Source organism: Nannospalax galili, unplaced genomic scaffold, assembly GCF_000622305.1.
Source record: "Nannospalax galili isolate Female #2095 unplaced genomic scaffold, S.galili_v1.0 scaffold15, whole genome shotgun sequence".
Taxonomy (NCBI): Eukaryota; Metazoa; Chordata; class Mammalia; order Rodentia; family Spalacidae; genus Nannospalax; species Nannospalax galili.
This window is the reverse complement of record NW_008337322.1, coordinates 5,156,378-5,174,554: the sequence shown is the minus strand read 5'-3', so window position 1 is coordinate 5,174,554 and position 18,177 is coordinate 5,156,378. Positions and strand designations below refer to the sequence as shown.

The following is an 18,177-nucleotide window of genomic DNA, read 5'->3' as shown; positions in this document are numbered from 1 at the left end:
AAAAGAGGAATAAAACATTTCTCTGTAAGGGTTTTATAAAACAGCCTCAGCATAAATATTTTGAATGGACCATATCAACTTTATAGTTTTACAAACTCAGGTTAAAGTGAACTGTGGAGAATCATATTTACTGATCAGCTAAATACAGACTCTTATGTAAATAGTAAATAAGTGTTCTGCTGAATAGAACAATGTGTAGCACACCAGGCTTTATCCTTAGGGGTGCACAATGGTATATTATAGGTCCATTATACAAAGTATGGAGTTGAAAATAGATCCAATAAATCAGTTGCCCTGATCAGCTAAATACAGACTCTTAGGAGCTTTGTAAATAAGTGTTCTGCTGAATAGAACAATGTGTAGCACACCAGGCTTTATCCTTAGGGGTGCACAATGGTATATTATAGGTCCATTATACAAAGTATGGAGTTGAAAATAGATCCAATACTATGAAAATCAGTTGCCAGGATGGCACAGTGGTTGCTTCCTAGACTTTAGAATCCAGGGTATTTAAATCATTCTTATTTCAAAGTGTGCAGTAGGCATTTTTATAGACTTCTTTTTAGTTATGCAAACACTGGTTCTTCCACAAACCTCTGAAGTATAGAGGAGAATAGATTTAAAGCCCTTCCTCTGTCTACCCTAAATTCCAAGAACGTTTACATCTTACTAAAGATGGGGGCATGGTCCTGATGCCAGCAAGATGAAGGTTTTCCTTTGTTCTTGGAAAGCGTCTAGAACTGCCCTGCATCGTCCCAGGCACAGGTGAGGACAGCATCCGTGGCAGTTGTCTTTCCTGTTCTGGGTGTCGGGTGTTCTCTCTGCAGCTGTCAGTAATAGGAAACTTTCATCCCCCATTCAAGATGGAAAAAGTTGTGGTTGAAAATGTTAACATTTGCATTTTTATTTGTTGATTTATTTAAAGGACAGCCTCTCCTACAGCAATCCATCACTTGGTGACACCCCAAATATGAATAATGTATTGTGGACTTGAGATTACAATGTGTAATAAGTGCTGGAGACAGTAAAGGAATGTTAACTATGTTGCAAATGTAATATTTATCGATTCATAAAGTTTATTGCTTTTGAGGTCCAATAATACTGTCTATAGGACATTAATATCATTTATCTTGATTTTAGCTAGGCACCTTTGTATGTAGAAATATTCATCTATCTCATGCTAACAAAATAAATATGTAATTTACAGCACAAGGAGAAAGGGCGTTACAGTCTTCTGTGCTGAGGGCTGTGGTGCTTCCTTCTCTCCATTTTACTAATCATACATCCTTGAGCTGTCTAGAATAGTAAAGACAGTGGTCATCCTGGCCTAAGCTCATAGGATTGAACAAAATGGCACAATTGATTTCGGCTTAGTCAGAACAGGTGGCTACACACAGACCAGATGTGCACCTGGACAGAAGACTAGAGGGGCGTTGCTCCTGGTTGTTGTGAACACCTGGTGGACAGAGTCAGCGTTGACCAGGTGTACCCACTTATTTTTTTCTCCAACTTGAAGCTGGGCAGATTACCCTTTTCTTCTCAAATGATGTTAGGAGCGCAAATGTTACTAATGATTAATCCTTCCCAAAATAGGTATGTCCAGTCTCAACAATAAAGAATAAAGAAAGTCCCTAATAGCCAAAGCAAAAGCAACAATGCTAATTAGCTAACATCAGCTGTAGTTATTCCCATTAAGATGCAGAATTATGTATTTCTTCCTTATAAATAACCTTTCTAATTGTACTTGATGTATGCCCATTTAATCAAAACATATACTTCCAGTAAGCAGATATTTGCATTAATGTTTTTGCATATCAGTTTCTTTATTTCCAATCAGACTGAGGAGTAAGTGCTATGACAGCTGTGTATCCTTCCACATGTGTGGATCTGGTACATTTGACATTAAAATGAAGATAGATCTTGGATTCTCCAAAGCAGCAGAAACCTTGTCACTTTTCAAAGCACTGAAGGAAATTCTGTTTTCAGTTCTAGGTAACACAAAGTTGATGATTCCAAGCTGTTGAGTACAGGCCAACTCCAGACTCAAGGCTGCAGGGCTAAATCTGAAGTACAAGGCCACTTAGGCCCCCTCTTTGCTCCTCCTTGACTCATTCAGTCCCAGCTGGTGCTCTTGCATCACTACTTTTTCTGTGACATGAATAAAGAAAGGAAAATCTGTTTACATCATCCTCAGTAAGAGAATTTTGGAACTGAAGCTGGATTCAGTCCATTTCTAAAATGTACTACTTGCTTCTCTAGCTTGTCTTGGCTATATTTTTTGTTTTCACAAAGATACAGATTTTTTTTAGACCACAATGTGGAAGATTTTTGTCTTGTTTATTTTGAGATATGGGATTCAGATTTTATGAAACTTGTGAGGTTTTGGGTGGAGGTAGGGCCAGATATTTTAGTGTTTTGAAGGACTTGATAACTTATTATGAGACTTTCACAAAATAGTTCTTTTTTAAAGTGTTGGTCAAACCATATGCTTAATGTGTTCTGAAAGTTCTGAAGTGCACACCATGCTGAGTTCACCATGCTCAAAGCTCGCCCCAAAGAGATGTGAGACCTTTTACCACCCCAGTGCTGGCCCAAACCTAAAAAGTATTGGAAACCTATGACCACATTCTGTCAAAGCCAGACTGGAAGAAGTCTTTCCCTCTTTTAGACAGTATTTTCATTTTTACCTTAAGTAACTTGACACGCAAATCCAGTTGCTTTTGGTACCAGATATGATGGTGTAGCCTTCAGAGTACTAAAACACATGCTATTTGGGACTGGGGCTGTCCTGTGGAGAGGGTCAGAGGGCTGCATGGAGGCTCCATTGTGGCTTCAGCCCATGAGCACCTTTGGTATCATTTCATTTCCTGCATCACATTGCCAGTGACCATTTAGGTTGAGGAGAAGGGAAAATCCTGTGTGTCCTTTCTGACTTGAACAGTGGTCTGTTTTGTCTCAACAACAAAATTCTGGAGTGGTAGCTACCAGGGAACTCAGAACCTAAACAAGCAACATTTTTACTATATCAATATCTAAAATCTATAATGCTGAGCATTATTATTTTCACAATTCTTATATTACATGAGCATTGACAGTACTTCTGGCTTGCATTATTTCATTTAAGTTGTAGTGATGCTCTGTGAGCTACATAGGGGCAGTATTCCATTTAGCAGTGTGGAAGTTAAACTGAGATGGGTGGTGTAACTGGCTAGGAGCACAGAATAAGAAAGCAGAAAATAAGACCTGAATCAACCTTTTAAAATCCCCCAAGCTTTTTATGTGAATGTATGTATGTATGCCTGCCTACATGAATTTGTGTGCATCACATATGTGCAAGTGCCTGTGGAGGCCCAAAGAGGGCATCAGATCCCCAGGAACTGGCGTTACAGACAATTGCAAACTGCCTTGTGGGTGCTGAGAACCAAACCTGACAAGCGCTCGTAACTACTTAGCCATCTCTCCAGCTCCTATAATCCCCAATTTTAGTGTTTTCATTTTCCCACACTCCTGAAATTAAATGTGCTGATTAGTTTCGGTTGTCAACCTGAACACCTGGAAAGAAGGAACCTCAGTTGAGGAATTTCCTCCAACAGACTGGCCCGTGACCATGTCTGTGAGGCGTTTCCTTAATTAGTAATTGATGCAGGAGGACCCAGCCCACTATGGGTGGTGCCATCCCAGGGCAGGAGGACCTGGCTGTATTAGAAAAGTATCTGAGCAAGCCAGATGAAGCAAGCCAGTAAGTGTTCACTCCATGATCTCTGCTTCAGTTCCTGTGTCCAGGTTCCTGCTCCAAGTTCCTGCCTGGGCTTCCCTCAGTAATGGATTATGACCTGGGAATAATGACATGAAATTAGTCCTTTTCCCCCTCAGTTGCTTTTAGGTCATGGTGTTTTGTCAAAACTAGAACTGGGATAGGCACTGAATTGATACAATTCCAGTGTAGGTAAGAATCATATAAGCTTAAGTGTGGGAATCCATTTTTATCGTTTCATTGGAGGAAAGTCATACAGAGAAGGGGAGGTGGCACCACTGTGAGCAGCCGAGTTGCAGTACTTTGTTGCATTTGGACCCCAAATCCTCACTGTGACACACTTTCAATCATGCTTCTTTTCATCTGTACATTTAAACAAATATTCTTAAGTATTCAATCATATTTTTTCACAAGCGTAACAGAAGAAACGATCTTGTGCTGTTCCTCCAGTAGCAGAGAGGAATAAGGTAAACCAAAATCCCAAAGCTCTGCTGGGATGCATGACTGGTTTGAGTGGCAGGCTCCACCGCCCTATATTATAGAGTATAATGAATGGTATGTAATAACACTGGCTTTACCAAACCTTACACTGGGCATATATAGATACAGCCACTTGCATAAAGATGACATAATATGAAGATTTTTTAAAAATACCTTAAGACAGCTGGACATGGTGGGGTATGCCTTTAATTCCAGCACTCAGGAGACAGAAACAGGCAGATCTCTGTGAGATGGAGGCCAGCCGGGTCTGCATAGTGAGTTCCAGGCCAGCTGGGGCTACAGGAAGACCCTTTCTGAAAAGATAAAATAAAATGCTTTAAGGCCTAGGTTCAAACTATCACAAAGTATTTCTTTGCAAACATTTCAGAAGCACCTTTCTGAAATCTGGCTGTCAAGACTGAGGAGTGCAAGGCTGTAAGGGCTTCACTTAGTTACGGTGGTAACTTGGAATTCCCAGCCAGCAGCCACATTACCACCAAGATGAATCTGTGGGAATTCTTATGTGCTTGATGCAGAGATTCTGCTTTTGATTGGGCTATGTGTGCTGACACAATAATCCTCATTCTTAAAGCCCATTAGTATTTAAGTGTGGTGCTGCATACATGTAATGTGTGCACTCGGGAGGCTGAAGCAGGAGGATCCTGAGTTTGAGGCCAGCCTGGCCTACATAGCAACATGGATTACTTACTTTGCTCATTGTTGTGATCAAATGCCCAGCAAGAAGCAACTTCAGGGAGGAGGGGTTTACTTTGGCTCACAGTTCATCATGGTGAGGCAGGTATGGCAGCAGGAACCTGATGCTACTTGTGCACATCTCAGCAGACTAGGAAACAGAGACAGAGAAATGCAGGTGCCAGCTGGGTTTCTCCTTGACTCCTATTTACTCATTCAGGGACCCCAACTCATGTTGGTGCCACCCACATTTTGGGAGGATCTTCCCCACGTCACTTAACCTTAAACACCCTTCTAGAGAAACCCATAAGTGTGCCTCATTAATGCTCTAGGGTGTTTCTTAATCCAATCAGAAGAAACTGGCCATCACAAACCCCAGCACACACATACACACACACACACACAGTCACACACGCATGCGCAGTGTAATCAATACCTCTTTGTTCATACTTGCTTTGTGGAGTAAGTTAAGAAAATGAAGCAAATAGACTAGCAATCATAAAAGTGAATTTAGCTTGAAGAAGCTTGTCAAGACCTTCTTATCATAGGCCAAATAGTTTACTTAGAAAAAACTGCACATTGTTACAGCTTATATTTGCCAGTCACTGACATAGAATTCTATTCCTTGCCTTTAGAAACTATTTCTAAAGACCTCAGTGCTAGGTAAAGAGATAATGTGAGCTATTTTATTCTTCACATTTTTGTATTTTCCAATGTTGATAAATGGGTAATATATTTTTTAAAACTTTGTTTGCTTATTTGTTTGCTTATTTATTTATAGGCAGAGTTTTGCTATATAGTCCAGCCTCAAACTGTAATTTTTCTGCCTCAGCTTCTCAAGTGTTATGATTGCAAGTATCACCACTGCCCAGCTTTAATAAAAGTATTTAAAATGAAAACAGAGGAAATACATTTGTAGCAAGCAAACACTTCAAAAAATTTTTTTATTTTAATTTTTTGTATATGAATGTATTGCCTGCGTGTATGTGAGTGCACCCGTGTCATGCAGTGCTGTGGAGGTCAGAAGAGGGTTTCCAGTTCCCCTGGAACTGGAATTAAGGACAGTTCACAGCTGCCATGTGGGTGCTGGAAATTGAACCTGGGTCCTCTGCAAGAGCAGTCAGTGCTCTTAACCGCTGGGCTATCTCTCCAGCCCCCAAAATTTTACACTTAGTAATTCCATGTGGTTTCAAGAGCGCTAAGGTTGGTGATATAGGTGAGAAAGAGGGTCTCCTAGAGAATCTTTAGTCTCATTCATAAAAGAATTTAAGAGTGGACTCAAATGGAAACTTTAGGACAGTTTTGTTAGAATTTAAGGAAAAATGCCTGAGGAGAACAGTGGAGGGAGAAGGAGAAAAGCCATTAAGCCATGTTGGTTTAGAGCCGCCATGGAGGTCAGACAGACACTAGTGGCCAAGTGGCCACATGGTGGGGAGGGGAAGGAGTTGTAGAGAAAAAAGTGAGGAAACTGAAAACATTGGGGAGGCCCAAAGCAGTAAGGAAGGCATGGTTAGAACAGAAATACGAAGAAGAAAAGGTGAGGTTGCGCTTTTCTAGTTCTTCAGAAAAGCAGGCAAGCCTTACATAGAGCTCACTGTAACTGGGCCTGTAAGCCCTGCACTAAGAGCAGGAATTCCAGACAGGAAAAGTTCACCACCTCATTAATGCACTCTGTATTCTGCCCATCTCTTTAGCATAACTTATAGTGATCCCACCTTCCTAGGGGTGATCCTGTGACCAGGCGATTGACTGGTGGAACTGGATAGTTAGGTCTTTTTCCAGGCCAGAGAATCTTAGTCTTAATCAGTTTTACAGGATTTTTACTGCTGTCACAAGGCACCCTTGACACATACAAGGCAGACATTCCCCTTGTTTGTCAACCCAGCAATAGGTGAGCTTATGCTTTCCTCAGTGTGTCTGTTTAACCTGAAAACCACGATTAGTGATGACTGTTGAGTATTGCTGTCCTCACTGTCACTGCACAGGCTTTCGTCTCATGAAATACTGTTGGAGTTTCTCATTTGATCCAAAGTCATCAAACTCCCTTAAGTTCAACTTTATGAAACTGCTGTTGGGTGACTCTTACTGTTCTAGACATTTTAATGCCTTCATAACAAATTATTTTATATATGTTACCTAATGTAATCCTCAGAATCATGAGAAAGTAAAGCTCTAAGAGGCAATTCTAGAACAGTTAAGATCCCTGGAACACCTAGGTTTATAGGCTGGGCTTAAATGCTAACTGTGCAGTTTTGAAAAATTATTTAATCTATGAAATGGGAATAATAACAGCCCCCTTATAGGCCTGTCATGATAATTAAGGCAAGATGGTGTCTATAAAGTACTTAGCACTATCCTGGTCTACACAAGGTGCTCCATAAAGAATAACTACCATTATAGAACTCCCAAGGCCACATAAGCAATGAGAAATATGGTGAGATTTGTGCCTTACTCTTGTGAGCCCAAGCTCTAGTCTCACAAATGCCAAGCAAATGGTTGGGTTCATCTCTGAGGTGAGCATTTGACTTGTTTGTTCTTGTTGTCTATTATTTGGTTTTGATTTGGTTTTTCAGATAGTCTCACTATGAATCTCCCAGGTTGGATTAGAACTTGCAGTCTTTCTGCCTCAAACCCTCAGGTGCTGAAATTTCAGGCATGTACTGCTATGCCCAGTAGAGTGTACATTTACATTTTGACCTTACAGCATGGGATTAAATACAACTGGATATTCGACCTCTTAAACTTGACAACTGGCCATATTGGATGCATCCATGTTAGCTTTTGTCTTCTGTCCTCTGGGAAATAAAATTTTTCTGGAAATTTGGAGCAGCACATGTGAATGACACTGGCCTCTCTACCAAATGCCATAAATGGCACTACTGTAGAGATAATGTCTTAAAAGCACTCATGAATGACCTGTGTATTAGTTACTTTTCTGTTGCTGTGATGGAAACACCATGACCAGGGGAACTTGTAAAAGGAAGTTTATTTAGCTTATGGTTCCAAAGGGGCAAGAGTCCATCCTGGTGGGGAGGCATGGCTGCAGAGGTGGCTGGAGTAGGAGCAGAAGCTAAGCTCTACATCTTCAAGCAAGCACAGAAAGCAGAGAGTGACTGGAGGTCCAGCAAGGCTTAAGAACTCTCTAAGCCTGCCCCCAGTGACATGTTGCCTCCCCATGACCACACCTTCTAAGACCTCCCAAAACAGCACCACCAACTGGGGACAGAATGTCCAAATACTTGGAGCGTATGGTGGGGCATTCTCATTCAAACCACTATAACCTACATTAACAGGATTTTTCTGGACTCGGGAGATGGCTCAGTGGGTAAAAGCATTTGCCATACAGGCATGAGGACATGAGAACAAACCCTGAGATCCCACATAAAGCCATTGGCAATCTCAAACAAGATGAAAGGTGAGGACCAGCACCCAAGATTTTTCATTATACACAAGTGCACCTTTGCTCACAGTCACATGTGTACATGTACACACTCATTTTATACACAGGCACACATACATATACATGTCATATACACACAAAGAAAAGGATCATTTTAAAATTTTAAAGGATTTTCCTGATGTGATGTTAACAAATATTCTGTCATCCTGGGAGTCTACTCCTTTTGTTTCTCTTCTAAACAAAGGAAGACAAGGGTTTAAATTTTTGGCCAGATGGTAGTAAAGATTTAATGTTGTGTTCATAGGACATCTGTTTTTAGGGTCACTTGAGGACTGGTGGAAGTGCTTGATGATGGATTTTACAGAAGACCTAAATTAGCCTTCTATAATGAAACTGAAAGGCTTGAATGCCCTTCCATCAATGGATCTAAAACCTGTCTGCACAGTGGGATTGCTCAGAAATCCTTGTTTTCCAAATTAACTCTGAAAAGGCTCAGTCTGGAGACACACATCTATAAGCTGCAGCACACCAGCATCTCTCTTTCTTCCTTCTAACCCTGCCTTACCCTAGGGCCTCTCCTTTCCATTGTCATCAGAATGGGATCATCAGAATCCTTTAGAGAGCCTGCAGTGATAGTAATGACTGGCATGGCATGGCATACCTGTGGGTGCAGTCATGGCACACCTGTGGGTGCAGTCATGGCACAAGTGTTATGGGGTACCAACTGCTTTCTGACTGGATCTAAGGCCTGCAACCTAAGTGGAGACACATCCCTGGAACTGCAGTTCTGGCCAAGAACCAATGGTCACTGGACTCACAGGTGAACCTACTGATGTCATTCTGCTAAATGGATAGAGCATCAAACTTTGCAATAAGTTTGTTATCTCTAAACCTAGAGATTATTGCCTCATTTTAGACAAGTTTCTTTGTGCAATGGTTAACTTAACAACTGGTCAACATGCAGAGGCTAAGTGCCAGTGGAATGCTCAGCCATGCAGTGCCCTCGGAGGCTGGAGGCAGGCATTAGATCCCCTGGAACTGTAGTCACTGATGGTTGTTAGCTACCATAATGGTACTGAGAACTCAAACTTGGTTCTTCTGCGAGCAGCAAGTGCTCTTAGTCATTGATCCATTTCTCCAGCCCCTTAGTTTCTTTCGACTTTCTTTTCTTTCTTTCTTTCTTTCGTTATCTCAGCATGCTTCTGTGTTCTAAAGGCATTCTCTCCGTTTCAGTGTGCCTTGTCTCACTTTTTGCAGCTCCTGCTTTTTCTTCTGCATTTACCTCTAGTATTTTCTTATGCATTTACCAATAGTCCTTTTTTTTTTTTTTTTTTTTTTTTTTTTCTTTTTGACAGGGTCCACCTGTAACCCCAGCTAGCTTGGAACTTGCTATGTAAACTAGGCTGGCCTTGATCTCATAGAGATCTGCCTACCTCTGCTGGGATTAAAGGCTGAGCCACCATGTCCAGGCCTACCTGCACAGGGATGGCACAGCCTACAGTGGGCTGGGCCTTCCTGCATCAGTTACCAATTAAGAAAATGCCTCACAAGCATGGTGTGCTGGATGCTTCAGTTGTCAACCTGACATGCCTGGGAAGAAGGAACTTCAGTGGGGAATTTCCTTTATCAGATTGATCTGTGGCATGTCTGTGAGGCATTGTGTTGATTTCTGAGTGATGTGGGAGGGCCCAGCCCACTTTGGGTTGTGCCACACCTGGGCAGACGACCCTAGGTTGCATAAAAAAGCAGGCTGATAGGAAGCCAGAGGAGCCAAGCCGTTAAACAGTGTTCCTCTGGGGTTTCTGCTTCAGCTCCTGCCTCCAGGTTCCTGCCCTAAGTTCCCTCACTGCTGGATTTTGACCTGAGAATTGTGAGAATAAGCCCTTTCCTCCTCAAGTTGGTTTTAGTCAGTGTTTTATCACAGCAACAGAAACCAAACTAGGACACATGGCCATAGGCCAGTCTAATGGAGGCAACTACTCAGCTGAGATTCCCTCTCCCTGGTGTTCCTAGTCTGTCAAGTTGACAGAAACTAGCAGGCATACACACCCCTCTCCAAGGCTCAGGGAATTCTGTAAGAAAAGGGGGCAGAAAGACTACAAGAGCTACAAATTAGGGAGACCCAGAGTAAAGCAGTGTGTTCTGGCTGCTGGGTGTAGTGGTGCACACCTTTAATCCCAGCACTCAGGAGGCAGAGGAAGGCATATCTCTGTGAGATAGAGGCCAGCCTGGAGACTCTGTCTCAAAACAAAAAACAAAAACCAAACAAACAACCACAGCATCTTCTGGACTCAGCAGGACCCCTGAGCTCATGAACTCATGGCAGCCATGGTCACCTGCACAAGACCTGCACAAGATCAAGCCTGTCAGCATTTTAGCATGAGTCCGTACCCTTTGAGGAGCTATTGACACTTGATAGTTTCTAGGGGATGGAGAGTCAGTTTTCTTTAATGGTATGGGCTCCACACTCAGGTATATAGACAGCACAAATTGGAGTTGGTAGTTTTGTTTTGTTTTTTTCTAAGACACAAAGTTTAGGGGGGTGGGTAGGTAAAGTGGATTTGAAGTGGAGTTAGGGTAAGGAATAGGAGTGAATATGATCAAAATACATTGTATTAAGCCTGCAGTGAAAAAACTGCGAGAAGCCCTTAAAGATCCCCATTTATTAATCTAAATAGTTAATAATGGGAATTAATCACTAAGATCTGCTATTGCTATCAGTCTTCTCTATGAAAAGCTTATGGGGAAGATGGCTATCTCCATGGAGGAGCAGAACCAGTAGAACACCTGTATAAATAAGAGCATGTTGTCTTATGTAATTGGATTCTGGATAGTTCAACAATGGCCATCTATGTGCTAGAGAGCCAAGAACTCAATGATTGCACAATCCAAGAAACTGGAGTCCTCAGAAAAGGGGACCAATGATACAGGCCCAGTCTAAGGCTAAAGGCTTGGAAACTCCTGGGAGAGCCGCTGGTAGGAGTCTGTGGAATGACTGAAGAAGCCGGAGTCTGGTGTCTGTAGACCATGGCAGCAGAATATACAGAAAGAATGAAGCTTACATGCTGGCCAAAGAAGTGGTAAGAACCCTAAACATGGAGAACTGGAAAGGTAACATGGAAAACAGTGTAATAGCTTACAGCTTCAACCCCGGCTCTTCAGCTAGCAGTGAGATCCTCACACAGCCAGCAAGAGGCTACATTAAGTGCCAACAACCCAATTCTAGCAGGAGACTGACGGTCCTAACTATAAGAGAATTACACAGAACTCACAAGCTTTAAATCCAGTAAGGGAGCTAGCTAGTCTGAGTGATTCCTCTGCTCCAAAGAAGGTACTCGTTCTGCACCTCCATAGCCCCAGAAGGTAAACTGCCACAACAGCCACTACTAGATACCCTGTTGGTTCAGGAGCCAACTAAAGGGTTAACCAAGCTAAACACTTTACCCTGTCAGCATCTCTGGGTCAGTGTTTAACTCACTCACTGAGTAAAGGCCAGGCCCCTAGGCAGCCTCACCTTCAGGTCCAGCAGTGGCCAGAGCCACAGTTATGCTTGCCCTGCAGTAATTAGGGAAGGTCTCCTCCCAAGTCCACAATCTTGGGACTGTAGCTAGTCATGAAGTCTCAGCTTCACATATTCCTATATATTGGGAGTCCTGTAGCTCCAAGAATGTGGTTGTCTGTGGTCTCAGCCCCTGCCAGCACCTGTGCTTACCTTGCCAGATCTCGATCTTCTTCCCATCTCATGACCTTGGGACTATAGATGCTAGGATAAAAAAGCCTTGGAGTCCCTCAAGCTTGTCCCTAAGGAGCAGGAGAAGGCTCCATCCTTGTCCTTAAACTCCATGAGTGACTCACCAAATGCCACAAGCTTCATTCCCATCAAATCTTTTCTAGTACGACCTTAGAGACATTCTCAGCATGTTCTGCAGCTCTGGGGCCACAAATACCAGGACCACCACACCAGCACCACCTGTGTTTAACCCATAGGACCTAATAAAGAATTCCCCTACATTCTTTACTTCAAAGTGTAGAAGTGCCACAAGCCCAAAGATTACCTGTATATTTTCTGGATGGTCTAGAGCACATCTCCCTTCTGTAGCCCACAGACTTTAGACTGTAGTTTATAGTGTCAAATGCCCTGGTAATCCTTGTGCCCTGGGACCTGAAGAAGGTATTATCATGGCCCTAGAGCTCAGTAAAGGTGCTACCAGAACTGTAGGCCTGAGTACTAATTGCATCTGACACACAATGCCTAGAGAATCCTAGGCATGCCTTCTTCAGTCCACAGTTACCAGTGACGTAGACCCACCAATACCTGTGTTACAGAGTTCAGGACCACTGAGAAGGAGCACTCAAGTCTCAAAAAGTTCTGAATCAGCAAAATCTCTTTACTAAGGACAGCACTCTCTGAGCCCATTTAGGGAATGCTGCTCTAACTGGGAGGAGATAGGAGCTTTTAAAAGTAAAGTGCAGAAGATAAAGTCCTTGGTACAAGATTTAAGCTTTTACAATTTTATTATAATTTTAAAGAAAAAAATCCTCAGGGGGGCAGGCAAGCTGGTCATCTTGGCCACTGCCTTGTGGAGGAGGATGGAGTGGAGAGGGACAGAAAGCCATGAAGCCATGCAGTTTAGAGCCTGCGTGGGGGTCAGACACGTGACTGGCAGGCAGCCACATGGCTGGGAGAAGGAAGCTTTAGAGAAAGTAATGAAATACAAGATGCTAGGGGCAGCCCAAAGCCTTAAAGAAAGCTATGTTTAGAAAAAGGATATGTAGGACTGGATTCCCTGCCCCCTCCATGCATGGTTTGTCCTCAGTGGGCAAGCCATCCCTTCTCAGCTTCCAGGGCCTGGGGCAGGGCCTTAGCCTCCCTTTTTCTTACCCATGGTAGTGCTAAGAGCCCAACCACCACCACGTCTCCCAGACAGGTCTGAGAGGGATGTGTAGATTCAGTCCAGGTGGCCTGAGATCAGGCCCTTGTTTGCTCTTTGTATTTTATTTTGAAACTGTATTTAATGCTTTTCTATGAAGGGGAAGAGAGAGAAAACTGGCCCAGTTACCCATTGAAAAAAAAAGAAAAAGAAAAGGGATATGTAGAAGAAAAGGAAAGATTATGCTTTTCTGAATTCTTCAGAAAAGCGGGCAGACTTACAGACTACATGACTGTGACTGGTCCAGAAGGTCTGCGCTAGGAGGTGGGATTCTGGGCAGCAAATTTGTGACCATTAATGCACTAGGTATTCCTGCTTTCCTAGGGGTAGTCCTTGGACCAGATGATTGACCAGTGAAACTGGAAAGGTGGGTCTTTCAACAGACTAAATTTTATAGTCTTGACCAGTTAAACTTATGGGGCTGTTACACCTACACTCATCTGGCTGCACTGGGCAAAGGCCCTGTTCTGCCCTGTGGCACCAGAACGGTGGCTACTGGTGCCACAAGCCCAGGCATAACCCTTATTCCTCCTCAGATTTCTAGGGAAGGCTTTCTTCATAACTGTAGCTGTGAAGCCAGGACTGATGTTTCTTCAACCCCTGGTTACCACCTGTGCTTCCCTGAGGGACCTGGATGTAGTCCTCTTCACATCTCACACCACCAAGACAGTGGTAGTTGCCAGAAGTCCCAACACTACCAGAGCTCAACTCTAACCTGGAAACACACACCTTTGAACACCTTTATCCACTGCAAAGTCATATGACTACTTTAATGAGTGGCTACAATCTAGACTGCCGAAGCCCTCATATATGCTGATGATACCAATCAAACACAAAAATATCACATTGAGACTATACTTCTGAGCTCCCCTAAAAATCAAACCTAGAGCACCTATCCAGCTGATATCCTGTAGCCCACTTAAAAGAAAAAAATGTTTTCTTACGCTACTTCATAAAATTGGAACAAATAAATGTTACATCAGATGTGCCGACATCAGCATAATGAAAAATGTGAAAGAAAATGTAACACAATCTCTGGAAATACATCTCAATTTCAGGGAAACCTATGAAATTCATGAAAAATCATTTTAAGTAGTAATCCTAAGGAAATTCAGGAGGATGCAAGAAAATGCAAATATACAATTTAAAGAAAACCAAAGAAGCAATTATGGTATGAATAAGAACTTCATCAAAGATACAAGCCGCAAAGAGCTAATCAAAAATCTTTTAATGAAAAACTTAATGAAAAATTAAAGAATCTAGTAGTTTTCACAGCAGACTAGAGTGACACGAGGAAGGATTTCTGAACCTGACCACAGGTCTTTTGATCTAACACAACCAGACAAAAGGGAGGGGGAGGGGAGGGGAGGGGAGGAGAATGTTCACAAGATTTCTGGGACATCTTCAGCAAACATATTCACATTGTGAGAATTCTGGAAAATGAAGAAAATGGAAAAGGCATTAAAAGGCTGCTTGACAAAATAATAGCTGAAACCTTCCCAAATCTTCAATGAGATACGGACATCCAGATTCAAAAATCTCAAAGGACCACAGTGGGAAACAAGCAAAACACACCTTCATTAAAGAATATTGTAGTCAAAATTTCAAAAGTACAAAGCCAAAAGGAAATCCTAACAAGCAAAAAAAAAGATGGTCAAGTCACATATAACGGAACAGCTTTTTAAAAACATGGCAGATTTCTCAGCAGAAACCTTATAGGATAGATTATGTAGTCAGAACACAGGAAGAAAAGCTGCTAAACTTGAATACCATACCCTGAGAAGTTATCGTTAAAACCTGAAAGAAATACTATATTAGTTACTTTTCTGTTTCTGTGATAGAAACAACATGACCAACCAAGGGAAATTATAAAAGGAAGAGTTTGTTTAGCAAGAGTCCGTCATGGCAGGGAGGCATGGTGACAGGAGGTGGCTGGAGCAGGAGCAGAAAGCAGAGGCTCACAGCTTCAAGCAGGCACGGGGAACACAGCACAGCTGGAGATCTGCCTTACAACTTTAAGCCCGCCTCCACTGACATGCTCTCTCCAGCATGGCCACACCTTCTAAGACCTCCCAAGACAGCAGCACCAACTGGGGACAAAATGTCCAAATGCTTGGAGCCTATGGGGGACATTCTCATTCAATGATCACCACATACAGATAAACAAAACTGAGGGCATTTATCATTGTCAGACCAGAGCTACAAGAGACACATAAAGGAGTCCTATGTTACAAATGAAAGAATGATAATACCAACATGGAAACATAAAACTCGTGAGAACAGATGCCTGAAAGAATCAAACCTTAGCACAAATGAAACTGCTGAATAACAAAGCAATGAATGAACGGTGGAAACAGTTGACAAAATAGCTTGATATAATTACAATAGGAGGAAGTTCACACTTACCAATGACAAACTGAATACAAATGCACTAAATTCACCAATCAAAAGTAGATAGATTGGGGCTGGAGAGATGGCTCAGCAGTTAAGAGCACCGATTGTTCTTATAAAGGACCCAGGTTCAATTCCCAGCACCCATATGGTAGCTAACAACCATCCATAGTTCTGGTTCCAGAGGAATCTGACACCATCTTCTGATCTCCGTGGGGCATTTCATGACACAGGTGTACTTACACACAAGCACACAATACATATACACCTAAAATAAAAATAATTTTAAAAATTAATAAAATTTTGAAAAGTAGTTTGGGAGACAGAAATGGTAGACCACACCTTATTTCCAGCACCTGGGAGGCAGAAGCAGGCAGATCTCTATGAGACTGAGGCCATTCTAATCTACATAGTGAGTTCCACACAATCTGGGACTATGGGAAGACCTTGTCTCAAAACACAAAATATAAAAAGTAGCTTGAGGAGTAAAAGAACAAACCCGATGAACCACAGGCCTCTCTCTCCAGGGTAAGTCCATCACGCCCTCCACGCCTTGACTCCCACAGCCTCATTCGCCCTCCCATCTCCCCCACGAGTCTCTCCTAGCCTGGGTCCTGTCCCATTCCTTCTCTTGGCGCCCTGGACACCTGGGGAACCACCAGTCCTTCCTGATCCTTTGCATCCAGACGAACTCTCTTCCTTCATGGGTCCCCAGGCATCCCCATGAGTGCTCCGGGATGGCCCCACCCTCACCTCCCTCTGCTTCCCTGGGCCTGCATGACCACCAGCCTTTTCCCTGGATGCCGGGGCTGACCTTTCCTCTTCCTGATCCTTTGCAACCCAGCTCCTCAGTGAAGTTTCCAGGAGCCTTGGGGTGCTTCCCACCCTCATCTTCCTTTGCATCTCTGGTTGGCATGGCCACCACCTACCCTAGATGAGCATCTTTCCTGGGTCGAGCCCCCAGGCCAGTCCAGCCCCCAAATTCCTGAGGCCAAAATCTTTCCAGGAGGGATCCAGACCTTAGGAGAAAGCCTGAGAGCATCTGACCCTCATCTGACTTGGACCTCTGTGGGAATTCCCGAAGACAAAAGCAATCTGGCCACTCCAATATAAAATCAAAACAAAGAACCAGAAGCTTAAATGAACCATCTTTTCATGCCCCCAAAGTGAACCACAAAGACACATAAAGTTCACAAAAAGGAGCAGAACAAAACTTGAAGGCTTGAGTCTCAAACAAGAATCATGAATTACAAAAAAATTTCACATATCAAAATCACAGAAAAAATAATAACATGAGAAAACAAAATCACATATCCCCACCAAATACCAATATTCCTCTAGAGGAGTACAATGAGAACCCCCTAGAGAAAATGCAGGACATGGAACTCAAAAGAACAATTATAAACATGATAAAAGAATTCAGTGAATTTAAAGAACACATTAAGAAATCAAAGTACTGAAGGAAGATATGAATAAACTTCTGAATGAATTCAGAAAAGAGCTAGAAATATTGAAGAATACTCAGGCTGAAATAAAGAACGAAGTGAAACAATCCATAAGCCAATTAGAAACGACAGGAGAAAGCCTCACCAATAGGATGAACGAAATGGAAAACAGAGTATAAAGATTGGAAGATAAAGTGGATGAACTAGACCACTCAAGCAAAGATTATGAAAAGTTTAAGAAATCACAAGAATGGAACATGCAGGAATTGTGTGACACCATAAAAAGACCAAACTTACAAATCATTGGCATACAGGAAGGAGAAGAAACCCAAGATAATGGCATGGACCAGGTCTTCAACAGAATCATGGAAGAAAATTTTCCAAAATTAAAGAAAGACATGCCCATACAAATACAAGAAGCATATAGAACACCAAACAGACGGGACCAGAGAAGAAACTCCACGGCACCTCATAGTAAAAACACTAAATGTACAAAACCAAGAGACAATCCTGAAACCTGGAAAAGAGAAACAACAAGTCACTTATAAAGGAAAACCCATTGGGATTACAGCTGATAGTGCAAACTATGAAAGCCAGAAGAGCCTGGACCAAAGAATTCCAAGTTTTAAATGACCACAGATGCCAACCCAGATTACTATACCCAGCCAAAATGTCTATTATAGTCGAAGGGAAAAGAAAAATCTTCCATGACATAAATAGGCTGAAGGAATTCATGTCCATAAAACCAGCCCTTCAGAGTGTTCTGGAAGTAATACAGAGCGGAAGACAGGAATGATTATATCCAAGGGGTTGCGAAAAGAAATTCAATGAAGGTATAACTTTGGAAAAGTACAGCTATATTGTGAATGTAAACAGAAATAAAATGACAAGATTCAATACTCATCTTTCATTAATAACTTTAAATATTAATGGACTGAACTCCCCAGTCAAAAGACAGAGGCTAGGTGAATGGATTAAGAAACAAAGTCCATCTTATGGATGTCTGCAAGAAACTCATCTCACTTTCAAGGACAGACACTATCTCAAAGTGAAAGGATGGAACAAAATATGCCAAGGAAATAG

General features: G+C 42.3%; 1 protein-coding gene across 4 annotated transcripts in view; it reads left to right on the top strand.

The window, feature by feature from the left end:
- Positions 1-18,177, top strand: part of Kiaa1328 (KIAA1328 ortholog) — a 335,550-nt gene that overhangs the window by 267,267 nt on the left and 50,106 nt on the right. Inside the window, exon 11 of one of the 4 annotated variants that reach the window (XM_029563283.1) lies at positions 1,987-2,096. The exons of the other annotated variants lie outside the window; for them this stretch is intronic. Within the exon in view, the coding sequence (XP_029419143.1) occupies positions 1,987-1,996 (10 nt within the window). The 3' untranslated portion in view covers positions 1,997-2,096. Of the gene's footprint in view, positions 1-1,986; positions 2,097-18,177 lie in introns of those variants that run through there. 4 annotated transcript variants of the gene reach the window in all.